At 48.1% G+C, this 20,597-nt stretch overlaps 1 protein-coding gene across 1 annotated transcript in view; it reads left to right on the top strand.

Moving 5' to 3' along the window:
* Nucleotides 1-18,802, top strand: part of LOC125947757 (uncharacterized) — a 29,605-nt gene extending 10,803 nt beyond the window's left edge. The window contains exon 3 of the mRNA XM_049673032.1: nt 18,696-18,802. Within this exon, the coding sequence (XP_049528989.1) occupies nt 18,696-18,802 (107 nt within the window). The remainder of the gene's footprint in view (nt 1-18,695) is intronic.
* The last annotated feature ends 1,795 nt before the right edge of the window (nt 18,803-20,597 follow it).

The following is a 20,597-nucleotide window of genomic DNA, read 5'->3' as shown; positions in this document are numbered from 1 at the left end:
CGCATTCCAACAATTTTCTCCCACCGACCTGTCGTAAAGCACAGGAAGCCCCCTCGACAGCGGCATGAACCTCGAACTGACAGTAGTAAGTGATTGCTGTTGCTTGCTCCTTGCCCCGACTCTAATACATTTCAGCAATAATGATCTCGGTGCTTAACGGCGCAGCCAACGACACTATGATCTTTTATGCAGAGCCTGTCGCCACCGCATGCTTGCCCGCAATCTACAATGCTTCGGCAATAGGGCACGCCGCTAATCAAAATCACAATTTTAACTATCCTACTACATAATTTAAGGGTATGTCGGTGTGAAGTATCAAAATACCTTCTCCAGAGGCGTTTCTTTTGCCTAAAAATATAGAATGCCTTCTCCAATGGGTATACCGAGTATTTTTTAAGCTTCATTGACACCGACGCTTAAAGAATAATCTGTAAATACCTTTCCTCAGCTTCTGTATTGTGGGCGATGAGTGGTTGCCGCTTCATCGCACTGAAATTCCGCAACCGTCCTATTCAATGCAGAAACCACAGCGCAAAAGCTACTTTGACATTGAGACAAACACATGGACGGACGATGCACTCGCCAGTAATTCATTATAAGAAGGCACGCTGAATATAATACCTGCGGTCCACATGCGCGCACATGAAAAAAAAACTGCCAAACACAGAATGATTTGCCACAAGCAATGCTAGATCAGATGCACAAATTAAAGCAGCGTGTCATGTGGAAGAAAAAATAACTATAGAACTCGCCTCAAAGCTCCTTTTACATCAGTGTGTGTCGTTCATACGGCTTAAAGATGAAACCAGCCTCCTCATAAACGTTGCATTCAGCATTCTCCATGCTGTTATCACCATTTTTCAAAATTTTCTACGCCACTGGGGCGCGCAACTGGCCCAAAATAATGCGCCTCCATCGCATTCTTCGGCCCGTCCGCGGGAGCCCAGGCGCAATAGCGTGCCGTGCGCAGCCCGCGCAGCCGGTGGTCGAGGAGAATCAAGGAGGAAAGCGCGGCGGGGAGGAGAGTGTCGCTACCACGGAGAAGATAAACAGGAGCGCCGACTCCGCCAACGCATTCGCTCAGGACACCGTGCAACGCAAATTATATAGGGTGCCTCGATGCCCAGCACGCCGTCCAGGGTGGAGACAACCCCGCTGGCGCCGCCATATTGAGTCACACGAGCTGAGACTCAGCTACGCTTGCGTTCACAAATAGTGTTACTCGCGGCGCACTTCCAAGTGCTTTGCCTTGATGAGGATTCTTTATCGGTATCGCATCTGCACATCTTTATAGCCAATAGCCGTTAACTCGTCGAAGGTCAAAGACGTAGATGTATGGCGCCGGGAACATGCCCCAAGTTGCCTAATTCAATTTACATTTAACATGCCGTGTGTATGTTTGAAATACGCACTATTTTTTTTGCGCTTCGATCTTTGGTATATAAGGTTTGCGACCCCCTGTGTGTGGAAGTTTTTCTTTTTCGCTGTTGTATTTTGGTTTACACGTCACGCCTCCTTTACCGTAGCCAGCCACTCGCGCACGGCGGTTCGTTTCCATTGCCTTGCGCGTGCTCTTCGCGTTCGTTGCAATTATTTGACGATATCTACGTGCAATTTTGCATTTTTTGCCCACAAAACTGTGTGCTGACAGGATTAAGCTGGTGTAAAAATAACTGCGATGTGAAAATAAGGTTTAGTTAGCGCTGTAGAGAAACATGTAACGTAACTTGTCTGTGTCAATCTTGCGTAGTACACAAGAAACCAAACGATTCACAAAATACATTTACTTATAATGTCTAGTACAATCAATCATGAAAGAGATATGTACATGAAAAATTGTATGTACTGTGTGGCGCCTGAAGGTTATGTTGAAAGACGAGATAAAAAAAAAATTCGCAAGGTAGGCTCGACACACAATTCGGGATAGTGAGAGTTTTTTTTTTTTTTTTATTATTTATTCATTACATGGGGGGGGTGGGTCAAGTGAGTACATCAACCTTATTACACACAATATAAATCGAAAACAAGAATGCAAACAAGAAAACGCAACCGCGGGTAATATTAATCAAGATATCCAGCCAGATATCCAGCCAGAATACATACATCAGCTACCATCGAATACGTCGCATCAGCCAAACACATCGATGGCGAGTACAGAACATTTTATAAATAACCATTAGAACACTGATGACTACATGGAAAAAATAAACACTGCACACACATCGCGTACAAAAACCGTAAATGAAACCAAGACAGTCAAATACAGATTAGCAATGTTTTTCACTTCGAAAATATAGTCCATGATGTAGGGCTGTTGACTTTAACAGACGGCGCCCATCCTGTCGATTTCCCTCGTACTGGTCCTTTTCAAAGTGTTTCTAAGTACAAGTAAAACAACAAAAGTGATTATTAATATGAAAAGTTGATTTGTAAATACAGAGAACCCATTACAGTGCTTAAAAATAAATTTTCGCAGAAGTAATGCGGTATTACCTCGCTTCACACGTTTCGAAGAAATGCACAGGCTACAACAGACACCAGAGAAACGCCGAAACATTTTGGTCCCATGATGCCCCTTAACTCTACTACACCTGGGCATACCGTGCACAGGCATTTAAAGACCGTCACAGTACCCACTACGATCGAGAATGAGCACGAATGACCATCGGCTTACGAGCACCACACTACAAATATATTCGTCTAAAAAATCAGCTATATAACGTAACAACCTGAGATCAGCAAGATATCCGCTGAGAAATCAGAGAAAATCACAATGCTTCGCTTGCCACGTACACAACAGCCGCTCTCCCCAAAAGAAGGACTGCGTTTTTTAGTCCCAAATAACCAGTAGCGAAAAAAGAAACTGAGGAAAAAAAAACAAAAAAAGAAACAAGATACGCACGATGTGTGCTTCCCGTGAAAAAGTAAAATAGGTGGTTTACATGACGATTTGTAGCTAATGTAAGACTATTTCGCGGCGAAGCATTTTCGTCAGTTCTTAAAATAAGGGTACTACTCGCATAGACTGCGCTGATCAAAACGGCAACGGAAGCCTATGCGACGCGTGCTCGCAAACCATAGGCTACTCAGCATCGGTGCAGTGCTTAGTTCGTGAGCGAACGTAGGTACGTGAGCGAGGATCAGAGAATACTTTCTTATTTAAGAAAAACACGATGCGATAGACTAATCTTTCTTGACACTTACCTCGCAAATGTAGGAGCTATCCGTTGCCTTCCAGTGATACCGCTTTACTTGGGCTTCCCATCTCTTGCTTTACTCTGGGTCCCGGGGGAAGCGTAAACAACGAAGCCCTTTACGCGTCGATCCGGTGCACTTGGGAACACAACAGCCCGTCATGTCGACTCGATGCACTTGACAAGCTTGTCATTCATGCGGCTGAACACTGTCCAGCAAGTAGAAGCGTCAGCGTAGCATCCGCGCGCACTGTGTCTCGAACTAACCACCGGCACCAAGCACTCGCAACCGCTCGCTGTGACTCAAGATGGCGTCGCAGCGAGAAAGCGGCGGCGCGGGTGCGGTCAAAGGATGGCACCACCCTGAACGGCGGCGCTGGCATCGAGGCACCCTACAAATTATACATCGCGTAGCGCCATCTGTCGAGGCGCGTGAAAAACACTCAACAGCTTGCTTCCATGTGCGCATGCGCTGAGTGGCGGAGACCGGCGGCGACGGCGGCGCAGAACGGGCAGCGCGGCACCCGCAGAGCGTGTCGACTGCTACAAACGTGGACCCTCGGCCGTCTCAATTTGACAGCAATCAAACAAAAAATATATGCGCACAAATAATAAAAGCGCAAACACGTGGTAGCGCTTTTATGCACGCATACGAAACATTTTGAGATGTCTTTAGAGGAAACAGACGATAAATGGTGCTGTACAAAAAGACACAACAGAAGTACTTGTTTTTCACTCCTCTACGTCTGCGCGGAAGCGAAGGTGCGAAATGTTCGTCTTCCTCGTTTTGTTTACCATGTCTGCAGTATGTTTATTCATGCCTGACGGAACAAGAATCTTGATACTTGTGCGTGAAGAGACTGAGCAACAGGACAGTGTTGTGTTCCCGGCTGTAAATCTGGTTATGGCAAAGGACGCGAGAAGTTTTCGCTCTTGGCTTCGCCATATGATCTTCAACTACTGCACCTGTTTCGTCAAAAAATTCCTGTAAGTAAGCGAGCGCTTAAAGCAATGGATAAAATATGTTCGCGACACCTCGAGAAGCAGCTTATTCTTGATAGTTACTTCAGCAAAGACAAAGGTGATGTCCTACTAGATGTAAAGAAAGTGCCTCGACTTCGAAGCGGAGCCGTTCCTTCAATTTGTTTAGGGAAGCCTGGCGTAGCTCAATGATGCTGAATTCCAGGAGGAACCAGAAGACGCCAATGGGGAAGGACGGGAGGAGCTCAATTTAAATTTGCCTACAACTACAGATGCGGAGCGGGGGGTCCTGGAACCTCCTAAAGCATCTGCTGGACGAGACCAACACCAAGTCGAACCAGCGGAGCACGCTGGGAAGAGCGCTGCACGGGGCCAGGCAAGAATCCTCGGACGAGGAGGTTATGGAAAGGTTGATCGAGAAGTACTTGCCGGTAGCCTCCGGTCCGGCGTCCCCCATCCCAGAATAAGGGGGTGTCGCGAACCCGGAGCTGGATGCGGAGTTTGGTGTCGAGGAGATCTGGCGGGCGCTGCACGATTTAAACGGCAGGTCGGCCCCGGTTCCGGATAAAGTTACAAACAAGGCACTGAGGAACTTGGACGACAAGTCGGTGGAATACCTGACGGACGTTATCAACAAGATGTGGAACGACGGAAAAGTACCGGAGATGTGGAGGAGGGCTGCCACCATTCTCATCCCCAAACCGGGCAAGCCCTAGTCTCGATAACCTCCGACCGATTTCACTCACTTCGTGCGTTGGCAAGGTCGCCGAACATGCTATCTTAAACAGGGTCTCGCGATACTTGGACGTCTGGGATATTTACCCACACAATATGATAGGCTTCAGGGCAGGACTGTCAACGCAGGGTGCCATGAAGCTGATCAAATATCAAGTCATTGACCGTAACACGAGGGACACGAGAGCCATACTTGGATTAGACCTGGAGAAGGCCTTTGACAGCGCCTTGCATTCCTTTGTCTTGAGCCAGATATCTAGCCTCGGGTTGGGCAAGCGCTTCCACGACTACACACGATCATTCCTTGCGGACAGAGAAGCCACTCTCAGGGCGGGAGACCTCGTTTCGGACTCGGTTAGGCTGGGTTTCAGAGGGACGCCACAGGGGTCTGTCATATCCCGACCCTGTTTAACCTAGCCATGATCGGTCTGTCGAGGAGACTCTCCAAAGTCGAGGGTATCAACCACACAATATATGCAGACGACGTCACCATTTGGTGTACCGGAGGCAGTGATGGACGGGTGGAGGCTGCGTTGCAGGAAGCCATCGAGATAACGGAGGAATATCTTAAGCCGACCGGCCTTCGGTGTTCCCCTCGGAAATCAGAACTGCTCATTTACACGCCCAGGCGAAGGAGGCCCAAACCGAAGGGTTGGAAGCCTGTAGAGGACGTTGACATCACTCTACGGACAAGTGAGGACGGTGTCATCCCCAGGGTGGACTCCCTCCGGGTCCTAGGTATGACGATCGAATCAAACGGCTCCAATAACCTGACGGTGTCTAAACTAGCCAAAAAACAGACAATGCCATCATACTCATACGGAGAGTTGCCAACCGGCAGCAGGGTCTTGGAGAGGACAATCTTGTGAGACTGGTGCACGCCAGTGCACAATGCTGGTCACAAGCATCGACCATTGGTCGCAAGCATCGACCAATGCTTGCGAGCTATGCTCAGACCTAGCTGACTTGGAACATATGCTCTGGCGGTGCCCCGCGTTACACGACGGCGACGATGTCACGTCGACCAAATGGGAGGCTGCCCTTAGCAGCCCCGATCTCGAAGCACAGCTATGGGCTGTCCATCGGGCCCGCGACTTAGCAGAGAGGCTCGGCCTTTCTGTGCCGACGTGGGAGTGGCCCGCTACGTGCTGACGCGCGTTCCGAGGGACAATAATAAAGTTTTACCATACCATACCATACAACTACACACAGTGCAGGTACCTTTCCTTGTCCAGAGACATGCCGTGATGTAGAGAGAGAGAAAGGGAAAGAAAGACAAGGAGCTTAGCCAGTGTAAATACCGGCTGACTACCCTGTAAACTCTCAGCCTTGCCTTCGACATGATTCCCCAGTTATGCAGACACATAATTAGAGCTTCTCTTGTGAAATAATAAGCAAGAAACACTGGAAGGAATTCCCAATTATGTTTAATGAGAATGTTCTCGCAAGAGAACCGGGCGACACGAAAAGCACCGCAAGAAACGAAGAAGCAAGCGAAGCATCTTAGCACTTGACGCGTGCTCAGATAAAAAAAGTGATAATCGTCAGCTTTGCATTAAAGGCTTCTTTTCGCTGTCGTCTGTCATTTCTCGAGACCAACCGAACTGCCATTATATCGCCTTACCATTTGCTATAGTTTTTCTTTCCGTCTTCGTTATTTTCTGTTCCTGTGCCTTGTAAAGTTCCATGTAGGCTACCTGACAAATGCCCTGCATTTGGCCTGTATAAAATAAATAAACAAAGTGATACATGACTTGTTTCCTGCTAACGTCACTCCGTGAACCGCAAGAGCTATGCGCGTACAGCGCACAGGCGAGGGCGTGCGCGGAGCAGCTGACAAGCAGGTGCCGCGAGTGAGTCCCCGTCCCTTTGCTCCTTCGGTTTGTCGTGCCCGCCTCTCCGCTGCAGAGTTTTCATAAAGGGGCTTTAGTTTTTCATCATTCGTAGCGCCGTCTGGCGAACACGCCGTGAAGCAGGAGCCGGCGTTTCAGAATGTGTCCCTTCCAGACGAGCAGAGTCGGCGCTTCTGTCTTATCTTACTCCGTGGTCAGTACTTTCAAATTATCAAGGGGCTTTAGTTTCTATCTCTTTCTTTCTCTCGCTTTCATATTCTCTTTCTCTCTCCCGACCATAGCCAGTGAAGCTCCGCGAGATGGTTGCTAAGCAACGCAGCGGCAGGCAGCTGCGGCGTCACTGGTGCTTTGGCTACGGCTCGGCTGGCTTTTTGTGAAACTGGCTTAAAACAACTTTTCGTGAAACTGGCTGGCTTAAACAGCTTCGCTGTTAATAGACAGTTTTAGTTTAGCGTGGTTACCGGAATAGCGGGCTTACCGGAATAGCGTGATCGAAATACGCATGCGCAGAACGCTAAACGACCCACACCGTTTACCGTGCGTAGTTCACGTAAAACATGGCGGCGGTCCCGGTCGCCCGCTTCGAACTGAATTTGGCGTTGTTTTTGTAGAATTCACTTCGTTCGTAGCAAATGACTGCGTAAACGGCTTTTGCTTAGTCTGATGCCGCGTCGACGAGAGTGCACGTGTTATGGCTAATATTAAGGAATTTTCGAGATCGCTTCTCGTTTCGAACGCGCCTAAGCCTAACGAGAGAAATTTGATGATGATGATGATGATGATGATGATGATGATGATGATGATGATGATGATATATTGGCATCCCCTTTGAAACGGGGTGGCGACAAATAGTCACCTAGCCTGCTTGATTTAATCCGGCATACTACACATGTTCTTTATCTAGCATTTTTGTATACCTCTCATTATCTTTTTTCAAAAATTTAGCTTGTACCGCTGCCTATGATTTTAAGAGATCAGGTCGTATCCATCTTTTCCCTGCTTTTTTTCCACCTGTACTCTAGTCTCTTGCTGATCTCTACGGCTGATCTGTTTGTTTCCTTCCACTTTAAACCCCAGCGCTTCGGGAGTTGCACGTTACCTACGGTTCTCGCTGGGTGGATCCCGTCGCATTCCATTAGGATGTGCTGAGTGGTCTCTGGATCTTTACTGCAGCATACACATGTCTCATCTAGTTCCGAATATTTGTTCCGATATGTTTTCATCCTTAGGCAACCGGCTCGAGCCTCAAATAGCAAGGCACTGCCCTTTGTATTATCGTACAGATTTTCCCTTTTAATTCTTTCTTCTGATTCTTGTAAATCTCCATTGTCCTTTTCGTTTCCATTCTTTGCATCCAATTCACGGTCTCTATTTCTCTCAGTTTTTTGTGATGACCCCTGGTTGTCTATTTACAGTTTCGATTATCCTGTACTTGGTTGCCAACTTCCTTGACCTCTTCCTCCATTCTGTGTCCACGCTTTTCATGTAGAGATACTTGTGCACTTTAGCCGCCCATTATTTTCATCCATGTTCCTGAGCCTTTCTTCAAAACTAATTTTGCTTTGTGCTTCTCGGACTTCAAAAGAGGCCCAACCCATGTCTCGATGCACTGCCTCATTTGTCGTATTACCGTGTGCTCCCAAAGCCAACCGGCCTACTGATCTTTGGTTAACTTCCAAACCCGCCAATATATCCGATTTTAAGCATATAATGGCATTTGCGAATGTTAGCGCTGGCATCATTACTCCTTTCCAGATTCCACGCACCACCTCATACTTATTGTGGCCCCACAGTGCTCTGTGTTTCATTAATGAAAGCGCCACCTCTCGGTAAAGTGGGAGATAGGCGTGGCGACGGCATATGGCCTCTGAGATAGGAACATTTCGGAGGCTATGGTAGACAGCTTGTACTGCTTGTCTGTTTCGCTCTGCAGATCGGCGGACATGGCAAGTAAAAATACAACGCGCTCCTGGCTTCCATTGCGCTGCCTCTCGCACTTTCCGAATGCACACACATATATCTTAGGTGCCCTTTGCATGCGAAATTCAAAGCGTAATGGAATAGCGTCCCGCACGTAAACTACGCTAACACGCTATACTAAAACTCTCTTTTTGCAAAGTTCGTTTGCGGAACGGTAACGCTATTTCCCTTAACCCCGCTATTAGGCTAACGCTAAACTAAAACCGTCTAATAAGTATTGAGAAGACTCAGAAGAGATTACCCTCTGGCCTAAAGGATTGTGACGTCGGAAGCCATAGGTATTCAGTCACATTAATACTCACGACTCACCTCCTCTCACTCGCGTTCATAACCACGTCTACTCTCACTCACGTTCATGCTCACGTAAGGCGTAACCCATTCATTATCACGTTTACGCTCACATTTCATCACTCACTCACGTTCACGCTTTTGAAATGAGTACGAGCGTACTCATGAGCGAGTATGCGTCGATGTCAGGAGCCGAGTGCTGGCCTGGCCACATTCGAGGACCTGCCTCCCTTTTGTGAATCCATTTGGAAGTGGGGCCTCCGCCAATGAAAGCTACGTTCATACGAAGTGACAAGTCATCAGAGCTCATTTAAACTTTCCCTTTTAAATCGGGGCCTCTGCCGAGGCTGGCGTATTTTACGAATTGTGATTCCAACTCCTAGCTCTTTTAAAAGAACCCGCTGCCATGGAAACGATGGATATGTTGGAAGTTGCTTGGTATACGGTGTGAGTGGGCGGAGCGACGCCTCAGGTGCGTAATTCTTCTTTTTTTTTTTCGTGCAGTTCCGTGATTGCCGTATATACGTGCGAGAATGTAGGGCTAGCTTAAGAGTCGGGCTTTTTCGTGCAAGTCCCCAACAATTTTATTTGTGTTTGTTTTTATTTTCCTCGCGTTTGTCATGTCACCCCACTTCTCAATATGCGGCCGGTTTTTTGACACACGCACAGCTGGCGATATGTGCGAGCCTGCTTTCAAGAATTCACTGGCAGCCTGTAGTCGCTTCATCACAGGCAGCTCTAGGAGGCAGGACAACAAAAAACAAGGTGCCCGTGTGCTCCTTCGTAACTTGTCCCATATTCTAGCCTTGATCGTGTTTAAAAATCAGGTTTTCTTTCTTTTTTTCTGATGCCAATGCTTTCCTAACCCACTTTTCGGTATCGGGTATGTGTGTTTCTAGCCTCTTTCGTGGGCCGATCCCAATAATAGTGCTGTCTAAAAATGGGGGTCGATCCCGCCGGTAGCGCAGTGTAAAAAAAATTCACCCACGATAACCATACTCCTAGTGCGAATTTGAGTTCAACTCTATACGTGTTTTCATTTTGGGATATATGGCTGCCGCGGACAATCTGTCTCGTGCGACACGTTGCAAACGGAGCGGAGTATGACGCGACTGCTTGGCTACTCGGGGATCACGACAGGCAGCGTGTGGGTGTCGCGGGGCGCGATTCACAGCAGCCGCCGCAGACTGCTCTCCGCTCACGCAGCACTTTGTTTCCATGCGAAAACACCCGTGTACTTAGATTTAGGTGCATTTAAAGAACCCCAGGTGGTCCAAATTTCGGAGTCCCCCATACGGTATGCCTCATAATCAGATCGTGGTTTTGGCACGAAAACCCCATAATTTTTTTAGCGCTTTGTTTCCATATATGGTATCTTTGTATGCGCTCGCCGCATGCCATCGGTAAAAAGACGACGGTGCGCTTCTCTGGCGCCATCTCGTAGTGGTCGTCGCAAGTATTGCGCGGCACTACGCTTTCTTCTGACCTTACGACCTGCGTTCGCTTTCATCTTTCCCTGTGCTCGTTCGCTCGGTTACGCAGAGGGACAACGCCGACGCTTGCTGCAGGAAAGGGCGCCTAAGAGCTGCGCTCTAAAATGTGGGTCGTTACTGTGGATGTGTGCACGCTAAAAATGTGGGCGGATCCCGTAGGGTACGTGCAGTGGAAACATTTAAGTAGTTCGATGCTCTTCCTGCGCACCTACGCGATATAGAGCGCAGTGCGCACTGAATTCGCCCCACTCTCACCTCCAACTCGCTCAGCAAAACATTGTCATCAAACTTTAACGAAGTTGAAAGGTTGCATCACCTTTCAACTTTTTGTTTTGCTAGTGAATAGTGAAAAGATCGCGCGCTTTTTTCACGTCCGCTTGCCAGTCCCCATCCTGTACTGCCACTTATTGTTTTCCTATCGCCCCGCTGCAATAGAGTTGGTTGCCTATATGGCCGCTGCTATAGAGCGGTGTAATGTTTGCACACGTTATGTTTCCTAAGCAGTTCGCCCTATAGACGTAGGTAATGCTCGTTGTTAATCAGGTTTGCTAATTGTTTGTTCTATTACTTTTTAACAGCGAAGCTGTTCTGGCAAACCGTAAAAAGTGCCGCCTGCTGCCGCAAAACCTTGCCGAGCTTTGACGTCACTGCGTTGCCTAGCAACCACCTCGCAGAGCGGCGTGTGCCTCGCCTCCTCTCCTGCCGTGCACATGTTGCCTTGACGTGGGACGTTAAGGAGAGGGAAGGAGAGCATGCGTGCAGCGCCCGCAATGCTCGGGAGGGGGAAAGAGACAATGAGAGCTAGATAGAGAGAAAGAAATTGTAGCAGCACCAACGACGCAACGCGCAGAGCTGCTGCCGACGCCGCCCGCGTTTCCCGCGTTCGCGCCGGAGAAACGCGGGCGGCGTCGGCAGCAGCTCGGTAGGTTTCGACTAGCCACGCCCCGACAAATGTGAAGGCCCAGCTTGGCCGTGACGTCACCGGGGAGAAAGCTCGGAATCGCCGCGACGGCGGCAGAACTCTCGTTGACTCTGTGGCGGGTACATGCACCCTTGACATGGGAAGACCACAGAAGATCCGGACACCCGAAGAAGACGCCGCTTATCTCGAAGCGCGCCGCGCGGCCAAGCGAGAATCTGCGCGTCGGCGGCGAGCCGATTCGGAATACCGTGCTAGGAACGCTTAGCATTTCCTAGCAAAACTCTGCCAAACCTAGTAAAACCTGGCAGAAGCTAGGTCGATCACCAGCTCCGCTATTTACTCCAGCCTTGCACCACTAGTGCAAGCTGCCCACTTTTTTTCGCATAGATTCTGTCTAAAGAATCCGCCAAATATACGCTACGAAAAGGGATCCAACGAAGAGCTTGGAGAGTTTATCGAAGAGTTTATTAACAGCTGTTAATAAACTCTTGCCAGCAGAGATTTTTAATTACAGCAATATATTATAAAACTACGAAAAATGAAACGCTTGGCCACCAAGAAGCAAACGTACTCCAACCTATTATAACAGCGGAGCTGTTTATGCCACTTACTAACGCTTTTCACAGGAGATGCAGGAAGAAACTGCCATTATGCCGAGGGTAATCTGTCTGTCGTCAACAAAATGTGGGCCGATCCTGGCGGCAGTGCAGAAAGGGTCCAAGTGCAATGGCACATCCGCCTGTGAACTAGCGAAGCTGAGCCTGGCTAAGTTCAGCTATGCGTGGTTGGGACTACTTAATCTTAGTCAGTCATCGATAGCCAATCAATTGGCAATTGATATTCCATCAATAATCAATGTCGGAAAATGATGGGGATGACTTGATAGTGTTTAGCCTAGCCCAAAAGCCAGGACTAGCTAGGTGCCCATCAGCTCCGCTGTCTCTTCAGCATTGCGCCTCCAGTGCGAGCTGCGCTCATTTTTTTTCCAGTCGTTCTCACATGTGTGCCGATCTTCCCCGACTTATTCATTCAAACCACTTTTGTAACCATTGGTCCTCCTTTTGTCAAGAAAGGAATTTATTATTCAATATAACTTCCATCGATCCATAACAAGAACGCGTGTAAATATATGAAATAGAAAGCAATACAAGCACAGTCGGTATGACTACAACTCGTACGCGCACAATTGTTGTAAATGAAGTATCAATATGCAGAATCACAATGCAATTCACCCACAAGTTAATTTTGTGAATTGGATCACTAACTCTATTGGGAGTTTTCACACTATTTGAATAATTGGAGCGGCTGTTTGATAAGCGACTACAAACTCGGTAAACGTGTTTAGTCATTCATTCATTCAAATAACTTTGAGTGCCCTGCGATTTGGGGGTGGGCCTAGACCCCGCCTAGGCTTCGGCCAAGTTGTTGGCCCTCGGCGGCTTGCTCGGCTCGCTGGACGGCCCAGAGTTGGTGCTGCAGGTCCGAGCTGAGCAACGCAGACTCCCAGCGCGCGCGGAGGCTGTCGCTGTTTGAGGCTGCATCACTGTTATCGTGTGTTATACCCGCACATTCCCATAGGACATGCTCTAGGGTGGCTATAGAGTCGCAATGTCTGCACTTGTTAGTCGTGTATAAATCTGGGGTGTATTATGTGCATGATAGCTGGACTCGGATAGGATCTGGTTTGTAACTGCCGCCATTCGACCGACTGTTTTTTGTTTAATTTTGGATGAGGCGGCGGGAATGTGTGCCTCTGCAATCTATGGTGTTGTGTAATTTCATGAAATTTGGTCATTCGATCTTCCCACTCCCACTGGTCGGTAATCGCTGAAGCGGGACTAACCGAAGCTCGGTCCGTAAGCTCTCGAGCCATGCGGTGCGCCACCTCATTGCTACCGTCTGGTAGTGTGTGAGCGGGTGTCCAGATGAGATGGACCTTTCTGTCGTGGTTGTTACTAATTTTAGGAGTCGGTGCCACTGGGGACATTCGACCATTGGCGAAGTTTCGTATTGCCGTCTGGGAATCACTGATGATTATATCTGCTTGTGTTTGTGCTATGGCTAACGCGATAGTTATTTCCTCTGCGGTTTCTACGTGTGGCGTGTTGACTGTAGCGCTCGTCGTGCATTTTCCCTCGTAATTTATCCCCACTGCTGTGTAGGCGCGCTTGTGTCTGTATCTAGCTGCGTCTACAAATATGGTGTCCTTACTGTTACCGAATTTCTTTTGTATAACGCGTGCTCTGCTTTCCCGCCTACATGATGGTGGGTGGGATGCATATTCTTGGGTATTGGAGGGACGGTTATAATGCCTCTGATGTGTCTGGGCATATCTACTTTGACAGCATGTTGGGTATGATACCCTATACCCAGGCGATCCAATATTTGCCTACCTGTTTTAGTTTTGGACAGGCGTTCATATTGTGCTATGCGTTGTGCCTCGATTAGCTCATCCAGTGTATTGTGAAGACCTAGCTAGCTGCAGTAGTTTATCGTTGCATCGGACTCTCCATCGGTGATGGAGAGTCCGATTGTTTGCTTGTTGATTTTTGTGATTAAGCAGTCTAATTTGCATCTTTCTGACGAGTACCATCGTAGGTACGATGCGACGTATACTATTCTGCTTATTACAAACGCTTGGACTAGCCTAAGCAGATTTCCTTCTTTCATTCCGCTGTGTTTGTTGGCTATTCGCTTCAGTAGTCGCATGATTTGAGATGTTATATTGTCTAATTTACGTATGGTCTCTCCATTGTAGCCGTTACTTTCAATGATGAGCCCCAATACTCTGATCTTGTCAACCTTGGGTATGGGCGTACCATCCGCGGTAGTTAGGCGAATTTGCGGATTGTTTCGTTCCTCGTAGTCGCGTGGTTTTCGGCCACGTCGCGATGGTATATAAATGAGGAGCTGAGATTTCTCAGCCGAACACGCCAGTCCGGTTGCTGCTAGGTATTGTTCAACTGCTTCTATTGCACGTTGTAATGTGTTTTCAACCTGTCCATCGTTGCCATCGCTCACCCAGAGGGTAATGTCGTCAGCGTAAATGGTATGATTGAGGCCATCGATTTCCTGTAATTTTGTTGGTAATCCAATTAAAGCCAGGCTAAACAGCATCGGTGATATTACTGAACCTTGGGGCGTACCTGCGCTTCCAATCTGTAGTTCTTTGGAGTTAAGGTCTCTTATCTTAATGTGTGCTTTTCTGTTAGTAAGGAAGTCTTGTATATAATTGTATACTCGCTGGCCTAGGCCTAGCTCATTTATTCTGTTTAATATTGTTTCGTGGCTAACACTGTCAAACGCCTTCTTTAGGTCCAATCCTAAGATAGCTTTGGTGTTCCGACTGATGTTATCTATAATTTGATGCTTAAGTTGGAGCATTGCATCCTGTGTAGACAAATTTCTCCGGAAGCCCAACATTGTAGGCGGGAAAACGTCGTTGTCCTCGAGATAGTTGGTCAGTCTCGCTAGGACAACGTGCTCCGTGAGTTTGCTCACACAGGACGGGAGTGAAATGGGTCTCAGGTTCTCCAACTGCAGCCTCTTGCCTGGTTTAGGTATTAGAATAATCTGGGCCGTTTTCCATTGCTGTGGTATTGTACCGGATAGCCAGCATGCGTTTATATACTTGGTAAGTTGTTCTAGAGAGGCATCATCGAGATTTCGGATCTTGTTAGTTATTCCGTCTAGTCCTGGCGCGGATGTAGTATTTAGCTTTTGTATAGCTGCTCTCAATTCCGCTTCGCTAATCTCTTCGTCTAATTGTCTGTTTTTGGTGCCTGTGTAATCTGGGTGAGTTGTTGGCTTAGCCCGAGATAAATACCTTGTGGCTATCTTATCGATAAAAGCTTCTTCAGTTTTGTCATAGGCATGCAAGATTTTGTTTGTTTTGTCTGCACGTGGCTTTACTTTCCTCAGGATTCAAAAGGTGCCTGAGGAAGTTCCACGTTCTGGATAATCCTAACTGATTATCCATATTGGTGCATGTTGCTTCCCATTGTTGGTTACAGAGCGGTTGTGCGTATGCTTCTATATCTCTGTTAAGTCGGGCTAGCCTGCGCCGGAGCGTCCTGTTGTGTCTCTGAGTTTTCCATCTCCTCAGGAGACCTTCTTTAGCTTCCCACATATTTAGCAGTTTACTGTCTACCTGTTCCATTTGCGCGTCCTGGGGGATTACTTGTGTGGCTGAGTTAACATCCTGCTTCAGCTGCGTGCTCCAGTCCGCGATGTCGGTGATAGCATTATCCTTTTTCTCGCGAATTTGTCTGAGTTTGTTCCAGTCTACAATTTTCAGTTGTTTGCCCTTGGATTTGCTAGGCCCTGCTTTAACAGTGATTTCGAGGATATTGTGATCGCTGCCGAGATCCTGTTGGGTGTTAAGCCAATTCGCATCCTTAATGTTCTTTGTAAAGGTGAGATCTGGCGTAGTATCCACACTAACACTAGACCCTCTCCTCGTAGGAGTCGACGGGTCTGTGAGGAGGGTAAGGCCCTCTTGTTGTGCGTCTAGCCCTAGGTGTCTACCTTTGGGGTTTTCAAATCTGTATCCCCATGCCGTGTGTTGTGCGTTGAAATCCCCTCCGATCACTAAGGTTCTGCCTTTTGCGATAGTGAGGGTCTTGCGGAGAAGTGATCGGCATCGACACTGCATCGTTTATCCGCGGTCGGGTGCTCATTTCCACATAGTTGGCATTCTGCTTTGCATTCGTGGTCTTGCTTTGGATTATTGGTGCCGCAACTCCGGCAAATTTTGTCAGTAGGATTGGGGCATACGTCCGCTCGGTGTCCAAGTCTTCCGAATTCGTAGCAGATGTCAAATTGTTTCTTGTAAAGTGCGCATCGAACAAGCGCAGCTCCGTAGTTCACATAGCTAGGGACGTAATATCCATCAAAAATGACGATTACGTTGATTGTATTGCCCATACGCTTGGCGTAGAGGACGCTGGGGTTACGTGGAGTGACCAGCTTCCTAACGATGTCTTCCGGGCTTTCATTGGCAGAGATACATCGGATGACTCCTTTCGAGGTGTTCTCCGGTGCTGCGCGATAACACAGGCTTCATATTCCTTGCTCGCAATGCTCAGACTGGTTATCGCGACATACTTTTTGGCTCTTTCTTTTGATGGTGTGCTGAGGACTATAATGTTCTGCTTCTGGTTGAGGCAAAGATGATCTTCTTCATCCGCTGTACGTTCAACATTCGCAGCACGTCGTACGCTGTGGTAGATGCGGTCTGTACCGTGTTCAATCACGTTGAGTCCCCCTCTTGGTCTAATAATGATCCTGTAGTCTTCCACTGGTAAATGTGGCATGTGGCTTGCGACGATTAATTGTCGGATCTGCCGATTGCCCCTTTTCTTGTTCCATGAGGTTTCGTTAGCTCGCTGAAGTGGTGTTTTTCACTACGTGGCCGGTCCACGTCAACAGTGAGTCTTCGATGATTTCTTTTAATTTCGAACCAATGGCCTTGGTCCAACTCTTCTGGTTGAATATCTTCGCCTTATACACGTACAACGTCCATGTTTGGCATGTTTAGAGGCGTTAGGCTGAGCACGTCAGCCATCGTAGCTGGTGATACATCGCGACGGGGATGCTATCGCTAGGCTTAGGCTTCCCAGTCGGCGTGGCAAACTGTTTGCAATGATTGCTGGAAATGGCCCACCTGGTTGATTAGGTGTCCAGGTGATGCTTGGATCTTCCTGCCTCTCCTGAGATGTGAATTTCCTCGTTATAGTCGAAAAACCACCGGCAATCATTCGAAGTTTACGGAGCCGACGTGAAACGCATCCGCTTTCGGTCTTCTTCTTGTGTTTAGTCGCCACAATATATTTTTAATACCTTTTTGCAGCAAATTCAGGTTCATCATCATCATCAGCCTATTTTATGTCCACTGTGGGACGAAGGCCTCTCCCTGCGATCTCCAATTGTCCCTTGCCCCTGTCTTGCGCTAGCTGATTCCAACTTGCGCCTTCAAATTTTCTCACTTCACACCACCTAGTTTTCTGCCGTCTTCGACTGCGTTTCCCTTCTTTTGGTACCCATTCTGTAACTCTATAATGGTCCACCGGTTATCCATCCTACGCACATGGCCTGCTCAGCTCCATTTCTTCCTCTTAATGTCCATTAGAATATCGGCTATACCAGTTTGTTCTCTGATCCACACCGCTCTCTTACTGTCTCTTAAAGTTAGGCCTAACATTTTCCGTTCTATCGCTTTAATTTTGTCCGATCCTAAACTTATTCTCGAGCTGCTTTGTTAACTTTCAAGTTTCTACCCCATATGTTAGCACCGGTAAATGCAATGATTGTACACTTTTCTTTTCAACGACAGTGGTAAGCTCCAAGTCAGGATTTGGAAATGCCTGCCGTATGCACTCCAACTCAATTTTATTCTTCTGTAAATTTCCTTCTTATGATCAGGGTCCGCTGTGAGTAATTGACCTAGATAAACGTACTCCTTTACAGCTTTCAGGTTAATATGTCCGAAATAATGTGCAATAGGATGAACGAAAGATGTGGCCAATAACTCATTTACCTTGCACAATTAAATCTAGCCATTTTAATTGTAAGCAAATTGCGTTACTTAGTTCAGAGCTGAGTCTGCTTACTTAATTATTTACATTTTCTTTGTCTTCAAACACGCCCAAGAATCTTATTTATACTGTCTCCGCCATAACACCGTGTCCTCGAAATGCAAGCTGAATGGCGCACGCTTTCTTAGTGGTCTTTATTGAAATGTATTTAATTTTATCTACACTTACCACTAACTTCTCACTTGAAGCAATCTTTCAGGTTTGTTTAATGCATTCTGCAGTTGAACAACTGTACGTTCTAAAGAAACAAAACTTCCATCGGTGTTCATCCAGTTTCGTCGCGTTTTAATATACAGAAAAGAACCAGAGAATTGATGTCGTCACGCCAATTTTTTTCGCAACGTCCGCACTTCGTTTTTCACCTCACAATAGTGAAACAAAGTTTTTTTTTCTTTGCATGACCTTTATTTGTTTTAGCCCTATCGCAGGTATCATGTCAACTTTAATAACTTAAATGGAACAATGCTCACTGGCTGTTGCTGTACATTTGATAACTGCGATAATTGACCCTAGAACTAGAATTGCTGCGAAAGTGTTTTGCAACGTCGAATCAAACCACGCACGTCGGTGCGCTCGTATACAGCGAATGTCGGTCCTCACCTGACACTGTGAGACTATTAATTAGCATACAAAAATATTGCCACTCCTTCTAGAGCAATGGACGATGAAAGCGATCCTGGGCTTCGCCCACGGCTCGAACGCACTGAGTGACGTCATTCTAATGGTGGGGCTATACTGCGTGAGTATCTCAGTTACATGAGTTGTCCTACTTGAAGTGTTTACAATCCCAATTAGGCTTAGGCCACCGTCCTAGCAGCCATATATTCGTGCTGATCATTAAAGCATACCGAAGTGATGCAACTGCGGAGAGCAAGATCATTACCATTTATTAACCCTTAAAAGACCCTTTTCGGTGTACTACGTGAGGAAAGAGCTGGGGGAGCTAAGGCATCCGTAAGCGCTACGCTATACGTTATACGCTAGCAAAAGTGTTGTGTTTGCTGCCGAATGTGTACTTGCACGCGCGCATGAGCACAAATGCGTGGCGAGCGAAAAAAAAATTTTTTTCGCCTAGTACTGGCGGTAACTCAGTGCTGCCCCGGACTGCGCGCCGCAATTTGCAATGTTCTCGCCGCTGCTACTGGCGGCAAGCAAAGCTCCTGAGTTGCGTATTCTGGTCACGCGGCCCTAGAGCACTGCACGGGCCGATTTTTGCGGCCCGGGCCCGGCCCGGGCTCGTTTTTACATTGGGCGGCCCGCCCGAGCCCGATCAAAACTTTTATGGTGAGACCCGGCCCGGCCCGGGCCCGGAAATAATCTACGTTACCCGCCCGGCCCGACCCGCCACCCCTTTACCTTAGGCCCGGGCCCGGCCCGAGCCCGGCTCGAAACGGCCCGTACCCGACCCGAGACCGAAAAATACATGTTTTTCAGAGTTGAGACGCCCGAGAATAGCTCGCTGCACGTTACATGCGCACCACCGAAAGCCCGAGCCCGGCCCGGGCCCGCGTCAAATAACCTGAGCCCGGCCCGGGCCCGGGTCAAAAGCACATGCCGTGCCCGAGCACGGCCCGAGCCCGTGAAAAAAGTTTCAGTGGCTTAGCTCGGCTATGCCAGGATATACGTAGCGTTAGCGTAGCAAAGGTTCAGCTGATTATTCTTAGCTTATTCTTAAGATTATTCTGAAGATAAGATTATTCTTATGAGTCAAGCTTCTCCGTTCTTCTGCGCTGTTGAGCAGCATTTGCGCTCTCCTTCTCCATGACTATACCACACTGGAAAACGCCAGTCAGAAGCGCAGCATCTCCAGCGCAGTGTCAGACGGCGACTGCACAGCGAGCGCGCGCCGGCGCCAGTGCGTCTACCACGGCTACGACGTCACTCCTCTGGAATGCGCACCGGCGGCGGTGAGTCGCGCGGCGGCGGCGGAGTGCGCGAGAGGTGCCGGCTCCGGTGGCTCCGGTGCGCAAGCCGTGTGACATCACTGATCCTTGCGCATGCGCAGCACGGCTCTTGATGTGCCGCGCGAAACGGGCTTGGCTAGGCCAGTGTAGCTAACGCTACAAAAACTGCTCTACCCGGCCTGGCCCACGGGCCTGGCCGGGCCCGGGCTTTCGGGTAAGCCCGAGCCCGTGCAGTGCTCTAAGCGGCCCTGGCGTGAAGAAGGCCTATTCCCGAGCCGGGAATACCGCGTGCGTTATGCCTGCCTTTAGTCCTCGCCCACCCAGCTCTGTAGCCTTAAAACGTATAGCGCTCCCCTTGTAACAAACAAGTTCTAGCTCTTTCCTGAGCCATTTGCTTTGCATTGTGTCCGTTTATCTCGTAGAGTTTCACAAGAGGGAACTTTGGCACCGTGTGTACCGAGCAGGGTAGCACGGGAATGCTGGGGTAGTACGTGCATGGATTTGTACTAAACTTCGTCATTCGCGCTTTAAATGGCCTCGTGACTTTTGAAAAAGAAGTGATCAAAGAAGCGAAAAAGTGATCATTTTGAAGAAAGTACTGCGTTATAAATAATTAGCTAGGCATTATTGAAATTGTCCGCCGCCACGATT

Source organism: Dermacentor silvarum, chromosome 8 (assembly GCF_013339745.2).
Source record: "Dermacentor silvarum isolate Dsil-2018 chromosome 8, BIME_Dsil_1.4, whole genome shotgun sequence".
NCBI classification, from domain to species: Eukaryota; Metazoa; Arthropoda; class Arachnida; order Ixodida; family Ixodidae; genus Dermacentor; species Dermacentor silvarum.
The sequence above is the reverse complement of the archived record's forward strand: the minus strand, read 5'-3'. Positions and strand labels throughout refer to the sequence as shown.